This window comes from Neoarius graeffei, chromosome 1, assembly GCF_027579695.1.
Source record: "Neoarius graeffei isolate fNeoGra1 chromosome 1, fNeoGra1.pri, whole genome shotgun sequence".
Classification (NCBI taxonomy): Eukaryota; Metazoa; Chordata; class Actinopteri; order Siluriformes; family Ariidae; genus Neoarius; species Neoarius graeffei.
In genome coordinates this window covers 118340174-118349487 of record NC_083569.1, presented here as the reverse complement: position 1 = coordinate 118349487, position 9314 = coordinate 118340174, and the positions used below count along the sequence as shown (strand labels likewise).

At 41.8% G+C, this 9314-nt stretch overlaps 1 protein-coding gene across 1 annotated transcript in view; it reads right to left on the bottom strand.

The window, feature by feature from the left end:
• ptprn2 (protein tyrosine phosphatase receptor type N2) overlaps positions 1–9314 on the bottom strand; it is a 573154-nt gene that overhangs the window by 102571 nt on the left and 461269 nt on the right. Inside the window, exon 13 of the mRNA XM_060920656.1 lies at positions 7156–7371. Within this exon, the coding sequence (XP_060776639.1) occupies positions 7156–7371 (216 nt within the window). The remainder of the gene's footprint in view (positions 1–7155; positions 7372–9314) is intronic.

Below are 9314 nucleotides of genomic sequence, written 5' to 3'. Positions count from 1 at the left end.
ACACCAAAAATCGCATGGCCAAAAAATCGTATGTCCGGTTGTGACCTAGGCTATAGGCAAAACTGTATAAGTTTATGGTGCATGCTTATAACAGATCCCTCTAATGTTTTGCAACATGAAACGTGTGTGAAATCGTGAGGATGTTTACATTTCATCAGGCTCCCAATAGGCAAAACTGTATAAATATACAGTGCATGTTTGTAGCAGGTCCCCATAATGTTTGGAAACAAGAAAAGTGTGTGAAATTGTGAGGACCTTTGCATTTCATCCTGCCCCCATTAGGAAAACACTGTATAAATATACAGTGCACTGTAAAAATGATTTGTTGTTTTAACTTAAAAAGTAACCGGGCTGCCTTAAAATTTTGAGTTCATTGAAATTCATACAGTAAGTTTTTTTTTTTTTTCTTAGACAACCATTCACACTCACATTCATACCTACGGTCAATTTAGAGTCACCAGTTAACCTAACCTGCATGTCTTTGGACTGTGGGGGAAACCGGAGCACCCGGAGGAAACCCACGCGGACACGGGGAGAACATGCAAACTCCGCACAGAAAGGCCCTCGCCGGCCACGGGGCTCGAACCCAGGACCTTCTTGCTGTGAGGCGGCAGCGCTAACCACTACACCACCGTGCCGCCATTCATACAGTAAGTTAAATTGTTCGCCTCATTGTTATTAACTTACTATATTAATTTCAGTGAACTCAAAATTTTAAGGCAGCCCAGGCACTAACTTTTTTAAGTTAAAACAACAAATAATTTTTTTTACAGTGCATGTTTATAGCAGGTCTCCATAATGTTTGGAAACAAGAAAAGTGTGTGAAATTGTGAGGACCTTTGCATTTCATCCAGCCCCCATTAGGACAACAGTGTATAGATATACAGTGCATGTTTGTAGCAGGTCCCCATAATGTTTGGAAACAAGAAAATTGTGTGAAATTGTGAGGTCCTTTGCGTTTCTTCAGGTCCTCATTCAGTAAAATTGCTTTTGTAACACAAACTAACATTTATTATATATGCATTTTAGTAGACTTGCTGGGTAACTAAACCTAGAACAAGGAATTAAATCTTAGTAAGGATGTAAACACATGGGGCCAGATATACTAACGGCACAAACCCTTTTTTGGCATTAAATCAGGATTTAATAAAGATTTGTAGTGAGAAGTTAATGATGGAAAGATGTCGTGAACACAGGTACTGTATTTGTAGAAGGTTAACGTTCAGACCACAATATTTGGGGGAGGAGATTATTTAAATTATTCACGCAACATGATGTACTAAGGTTTACAGTAGCCAATTTAATGCTAATTGCACCATTATTTAATACACAAAAAAATGTCAACACATGATACGCTGTGATAGTTGCTACTAGCAGGAGAACAAAGAATGTTTGGTAGAAGGGAAGGAATTTTCTGCACTCATGTTAATTTATTTGGCGTGCCAGAGGAAGTCGTTATCAGAATATATCGATTGCCAAGGCATGTTGTTCTTAATTTGCTGGAGGAAATCAAAGACCACCAGGAAACTCCAACTAGAAGGAATCGTGCTTGTTTGCGACCATACGCTAATTTGCACTGCTCTTGGTAGATTATGATTAAAATTAACTGGCTGCATCTGTGTTCATTAATTTGTGCACTGCTAGTAGATCACCCACAGAACTGGCCACTCCTTCTGGCAATTTTTTGTAATTGTGGCCTCACGCTAAATTGCCCTGCTTAGTAAATCTGGCCCTTGGGATCACGCTGTTCTAGGAAAATAATCAACAGAGTTGTCTCTGATTAAAGAACAGCATGTAATGTTTTTTGCTCCATAATTACAGTGTATGTGTGTAACAGGTCCTCATAATGTTCTGAAACATGAAAGTGTGTAAGGATGTTGTGAGGACATTTCCAGTTGTTGCAGGTCCCCATTAGGGTGGAAAAAGAAAAAAAGCTCCTGTAACACAGACTAACCTAAAACTAACTCTCAGTGTCATGCCGTTATAGGAAAATTATCAATTATGCAGGGGTACATAATTTTTTTTCCCTGCTTGTGCTCCTTTGTCTCGTCTCGTCTGTCTATACTTTTGAGAGACTCTCTCTGCACTGCTCTCTAAACTAAAAAATCATGGAATTGATAAACTGGTCTCCTAATGAAATTGACACAGTTTCTTGACGAGAAGCCTGGGTTTGGGGGAACCCGCCTGTCCTGCCGGAACGTTTTTCTGTGGAGGACATTGAAGATATCTACCTATTTGGAACCATGATTACAGGACTTTTGCTGATTGGATTAGGCATTGCCCTGGTTTTTCAAGGAAATCAGACAATGGTGACAGCTGTTCAAAGCCCCATAAAGCTGCCCGACCTGATTGAAGTGGTGGGCAGAGCTGTTGGCACTCAGACTGTGGCTATTCAGAACTTGAACCGCAACATGGATGACATCATGGAGAAACTTTCGGCTTTGCAAAGGAAATGGATTGATTCGGAGACCAGAATGGACAGAAATGGACAGAATGGACAGACAGAGTGGTCGTGTAAAAGAATGCGTCTGCTCGCCCAAACAATCCCAATCTTATCTGCTTTCAGCTCCCTTAGACAGCACTGGCCTCGGCCAAGGCCGTTGCTGGGACAATATCTCCCCCTGAAGATCACTGCTGTGAGACGCTCTCGTATTCCTTCCCCCACTTCCCGCGGTCACCGCTTTTACCCCCAGTGTGACAAGCGGGTGCGTGACTAGCGCCATCATGGCTGCAGGAGTGGACGGCTGCTTGCTTGCGCTGGGTTACCTCTACCTCCTCCCCTCCTCCCTCCCCCCTCCTTACCCCCACCCCTGATCGCCGCCCTCCTCTGCCCCCCACTCCCCCCCTCAAGTCCTGAGTTTTCATGTTGTAAAGTGTACTTGTGTTATTTTGTGCTTATGTGCTGAGGTGTTTTTTTAATGTTCCCACACTGTACTCCTCATAGGAGCATAGTGTGGGGGTTGCTTTTTTTCTCCTCCCCTCTCCTCATGTCACTCTGTATTTTTTCTTTTCATCCCTGTCTTCCTGTCCTGTCTACTCCCCCTCTGTCAATTGTGTGTATGTAAGGACAGATTGATGGTCAATTTCGCTGGTACTTGTGACTAGTGATAATAAAGGGTTATTCAAAGTACAATGAAGCCAAGTTACTGTTCTTATGTTCTAATGCAAAAATGATGATTATATATGAATTGTAAATATGGTATATGTATAAAAACAAAGCCATGATAATGGTGTACTGTATGTTTGTAACATGTCACCATAATGTTATGAAACAAAAAAACTATGACATTATGAGGACCTTTCCATTTTTAAGGTCCCCATTTGGCAAAATTGTACAACAACAAGCAACAAACACAAAACGCACCACAAACTAAAAAGTCCCTGATGTGTATTTGTGTGTGATTTGAAGAGTTTGGTTTCAAAATGCTATGTATCCAATTCCATTGTTTCGAGAAAAAAATACTTTTTCTGATTACGGGAAGTGATAAAAGGTAAACCACTGTATCCTGTTTTAAAATTAATTGACTAACTCCTTAATGATAAAAAAAACTTCAAAAATGAAATCCAGAACTAATTAAGAGCTTTAAACTGAACCAAGTAATTATTTTTTGTCAAGTTGCTATATATCCACGCCACAGCATTTCCCCCCAAAATCCGACATATCCCTTTCTATTTAAAGTGTATTTAACCGTGTTCTTTCATGACAGATTATTTAATTTTTTTAATTTTTTTAGATTATTTTATTGAAATTATTCATAATTCAGTGTGAAATTGTCCAATAAATGTGAGAAGTGACGAATCGATTTCCTACTTCATGGTCGAAGCCATCTTAGAAGACTTCACGCCAATGGCAGCCTCTGATTGGCCAAATGGATATGTCTGGCTTTGAGAAAAACTGGTGATGGTGCTTGTTGCACTTTGGAATGAAAGGCCATAATGCAGTGTGTAAATCAATAGCAGATATGGCGTTTTGGCGAAAACTGAATATGATACGAGTAAGATATGATAATTGCTGATGGTTTGGTGGTGGGAGTTTCAACTTTTCAAATTTGGCATATATCGCGTTTTGGAACCAAACTCTTCATTTGCTGTTAATGTTCTTGTTAAAGCTAGACTGCCTTTCAGAATGTTCAAGTGTAGGTCATAAAAAGAATTTTCCCCGACACCCAATTATTTTTGTTTAGTGGACCGAAAGCCACAGAATTCGAATCACAGACTTGCGATTTTATTGTTTGTTTTTTTTTAAATAGAACAATTAATGACTTTATCTCCACATGGACCTACATTCTCTGCTATTTTTTCCTGCTTCACCATGACCCAATTCAAGATACTACGTCCTGCATCACATCACGTGGTGGGCTTTCCCCGTTCGTGCAAGGCATTGTGGGATGCAAATTTGAAACAGGAGAGAAAAATGGAGGACATGAGTGTGCGAAATGTGAGACGTGAAAGACTAACTACAGTAACGGAAAGAAAGCGAGAAGAAAAGATGTTATGTTATATACGAAGGAAAGGAAACGCAGGACCAAACTAATAAATATCGGCGCTCAGCGAGCACCTTGGTGTGATCAGCTGTTCGTTTAAGCCAGTATCTCACTGGGCTGCAACAGCCTGCGACTAGTTGGAGACACAACAATTGCGATAAAATATGCGAATTAGCGAAATTTTCACTTGGAATCACACTGAATTGGTATTCGCATATTTTATCGCAATTGTTGTGTCTCCAATGAGTCGCAGACTGTCGCAGCCCAGTGAGATACTGGCTGAACTCGCACTTCCTGTCTCACGGAAACTGACTCGAGAAGGGTTCGTGATGGCTTTGCGACACCAGCGACGCATTTGCGGCTATTTTGAGAGAAATTTTGTCACACGAATTTTTTGAACATGTTCAAAATTTCAGCGACGAAGGAGCGACACTTTGCAACTCATGTGAGGAAATTGAGAAGCCCTGCGAATGTTTCAAGACACTTTTGAAACTCTCTCGCGAATGATGTTTGCAAGCTGTCGCAGCCCAGTGAAATACTGACTTTAGCGACAGAATGATGGAACTGTCAGTGCACGGTCAAAGGGAAACCTGTAGATGGCAGTAATGCAACACTGTGGATGCCAGCTGACGTAAAACCCAAAAGAAGAAGAAGAAGGTAAACCTGCGCATGCGCACACGGACTTCCTCTGTCTGCTTGACTGCGCCAAGCGAGTGATTTCATGCACATTATTTGCTTTAATCCCCTCAAATTAAATAACTTCCCAGCCACAGAATGGCCTGATATTTTGTGAGATATTACAGAAATAAACAGATATCACAATCACCACATTTCAGACGGAACTAAATTTCGCCGATTTTATGAACTCGAAAGGCTGTCTAGCTTTAAATGATGACATCACACATTTTTGGAACGTCTGATATAGTGTGATGTTTTGTATAAAAATAAATGGTGCTTCTCTGGAGCAAGTCCCTATAATGTTCTACAAATATGAAAAGTGTGTCATGTGATGTTGTAAGGACAGCTGGATTTTTTTTTTCCAGGTCCCCATTAGGGCGGCACGGTGGTGTAGTGGTTAGCGCTGTCGCCTCACAGCAAGAAGGTCCTGGGTTCGAGCCCCGTGGCCGGCGAGGGCCTTTCTGTGCGGAGTTTGCATGTTCTCCCCGTGTCCGCGTGGGTTTCCTCCGGGTGCTCCGGTTTCCCCCACAGTCCAAACACATGCAGGTTAGGTTAACTGGTGACTCTAAATTGACCGTAGGTGTGAATGTGAGTGTGAATGGTTGTCTGTGTCTATGTGTCAGCCCTGTGATGACCTGGCGACTTGTCCAGGGTGTACCCCGCCTTTCGCCCATAGTCAGCTGGGATAGGCTCCAGCTTGCCTGCGACCCTGTAGAACAGGATAAAGCAGCTAGAGATAATGAGATGAGATGATGAGGTCCCCATTAGACATAAGTATACCAAGAACTAAACTGCACCTGACAACTGGTGGAGCAACTGACTTTCATCTTGTGTAAGAAAAAAAAACCAAAAAACACTTGGGGTTATGTTGTTATGGGAAAATAATCAATTACACAACTACAGTAGATTTGATGAAGTTGCGCTACGGTTAAATTTTTTTAACTTCATTTTTAAAATAAAATGTATAGTATATTTGGAATTATGAATTATGGTCCCCGTAATCCTTTGAAACATGAAAAGTGTGTGATGGCTTTGTTTTTTCAGCTTTCACTAAAATACGCCTGATTTGTGGCTGTGTGTATTTGTGTGCTGCGCAACCGGTTCTAACCGCATGTGTGTTAGACTGAGTGAGGCTGTCAGTTCCGAGGAAACCCCTCATAACTCCGCCTCCACAATCCAAGCCCTCCATCTTATTTCCTCCTCAATCCCAGCTGACCCTGGAGGAACTGGCGCCATCGATCCATTGATTCACACACCAACCACACGCAAAACAAACAAACAAAAAAAAATCAATATGTCATAATTAAACAACAACAACAGACCCTGAACAACTTGATGAGATGAGAGCTAATTCTGTCCCGAGCCTACAGTGAGTCACAGACGGGACTTTTTTCCCCGGAAAAGCGCGAGGTGAGGTGACTATTAAATATTGAAGCTGACAGGGAGGGTGGAGGGTGCTTGTCTCGCCGAGAGCAGCTGAGCCTGACGAAAAAAAATCAATATGGCTCCAGGAGGCCGTGGGGAAAAGGTCACGCTGCGAGCTCATTTCCCTGCTAAAAGCGCCCTGCTGCAATTAGAATTCGTTTTATACACCGCTGCTGTCATGCGAGGACATCTGCATAATTAGTGAACAGAAGTTGCAAGAAAAAAAAAAGACCGACGGTTAATTTCTTGAGAAAAGAAAAAAAGATATTCCTCAAATAAACAGGTTTTAATAATCAGATTTCTTCTGCTAAATCAGTGGACCAATCAGAGGCTCACTTCCCGTTCACGTTTCCATCCAATAAAAATCCTCCTTCTGTCTTCCAATCCAGTCAGGCTCTGTGATAATATCTCTTCAACGACAGAAAAACATCTCCATCCTTCCTTTCATTCACACACCCACTGACCTACGCGTGACATCACGACCAGTCAACAAATCAATCAACCAATCAGAATCCATTCGGCTCTAACGACGTCAGGCCGAGACTGAGGCCCAGCCTCCTGCTCTCACCTGATAGGTCGCCGTGGCATCGTTCCCCGTGTCTGTTGCCATGCCGACCAGCTTCTCTTTCAGCTCGTAACCGGAGCGGTGGCGCATGCAGAAGAGCGCCCCCGACAGGCCGAGCACCACAGCAACAAACGCCATGGAGACCAGGACGAGAACCAGGAAGTTGCTGGGTTCGAGGCGGCTCTGCTTCACCACGGGGATGTGATTCAGCTTGGACCTCTGGAATGAAAACAAAAGCAAAAGAAATAATTAGAAAAAAAAAAAAAATATATATATATATATATATATATATATATATATATATATATATATATATATATATGAGTGACGTAAATAAGAGGAAAAACATTAATAATAATAATAATAATAATAATATATTGAAAATGTCTCAGAGTACTGGGGTAATTACCGTAAATGTATTTTTTTTGTAATCATAATTTAATTTAATTTTTTTTATTCCCTCCCATTTATTTATTTATTTGAATATTACTTTCGTGGTATAATTATCATATCTAGATTTTTCTGAGCAAGGATCAAAATGACTAGAAAGTTCTAGTGTCTGAGCCGGAGGTATCAGACTGTTCTTATTAACACACACACACACACACACACACACACACACACACACTACACACACACACACACACACACACAGGGTCAGGGCCTTGCTCTGGTCTTGGCAGGGTGAAGTGTGCCACCACTGAGCAATTAGACTAGCTCCTCACCGCTACAAGCTTGTTACTAATTAGCTTCAGGTTTGGCAAGAAGTGTGTGTGTGTGTGTGTGTGTGTGTGTGTGTGTGTGTGTGTGTGTGTGTAGAGGAGGGGGGGTATATGAGGAGTGGGGATTACTGGGAGTGTCCAAACTCCTGTAACGTCCCTCCGTCCCTCTATACAGGGGGCTGTCAGGCTTGTTAGCCCCTCAGGGGCCACTGGGGACAGATGAGTGTGTGTGTGTGTGTGTGTAGGACAGGAGGCTGAATAGATCATGGCTTCTTTCAGGAGATGCTTTAGAGCTGAGAGCTTCTCTCTTTGACAAAAAAAGTCGCCTTTCTTCATATTCACGCCTATCAGAACTCAGCGAGTGGCCACAGAGCCTCATTTCATACTCACACTCACACACACACACACACACGCACGCACTCTCTTTCTTTTCCAGACCTGAGATCCGCATTCGTGCTGCTATGCTTCAGCCTCTAACGTGGTAACCGTTACTAAAGCCAATTTCAGTGCTAACGTTCAAGTTTCTGCAGCTTTCGCAGCTGTACAGATGGCGCCCACTCGCACGTCCTGTGCGAAATCACTGACACACACACTGCACACTCACTGACTACACACTCACACACACACCCGAGACGGGAGTCTCTAAGGATTAGAGCACTTTTTCTTCTCGCGCTATTGTTGTAACAGGAACGGCCGTCTTTCCTCACATCACAGAGAGAGAGAGAGAGGGAATGGAGAACAGGATTTAGAGTACACACACACACACACACACACACACACACACACACACACACACACACACACACACACACAATTGAATTACATGAGAAAGATCTCTGTAAAAGGGTTTAACTAAATAATTCCACCGATTGATTAGAGACAGATTAGTGTTTTGAGACGAGACGGAAAATTAAAAGTGTGGAGGTTAAAAGGAAATTTAAAAAAAAAAATTGAACATTTGCATAAAATTTAAAACAAGCTCTTTTTGTTGAAATAATGTACGTATGAGCAAATCAAATGTGCTGAATATTAAAGGGAAAGATGAAAGACAGAGAGAGAGAGAGAGAGAGAGAGAGAGAGAGAGAGAGAGAGAGAGGAATAAATAATGAGTGAAGGTACATCCTGGAACTTACAAAGAGATCTATAATAATAATAATAATAATAATAATAATAATAATAATGCACTTTTCATTAATTAGTGAACTGAGGAAACAGAAATGTGTCATTTTTTAGCAGTGTGTAAACACACTTTGTCTTTTTTTTATTACAAGATGTGAATCTACATCTGATCTAGAGCTAATCCCACAGCTCAGAACAAAACCCCTGTTTCTGTTCAGAGAGAGAGAGAGAGAAAGAGAGAGAGAGAGAGAGAGAGAGAGAGAGAGAGAGAGAGAGAAAAGCCGAGGCTTTTATCCTTTTTTCTCTCCATGGGCTCATCTG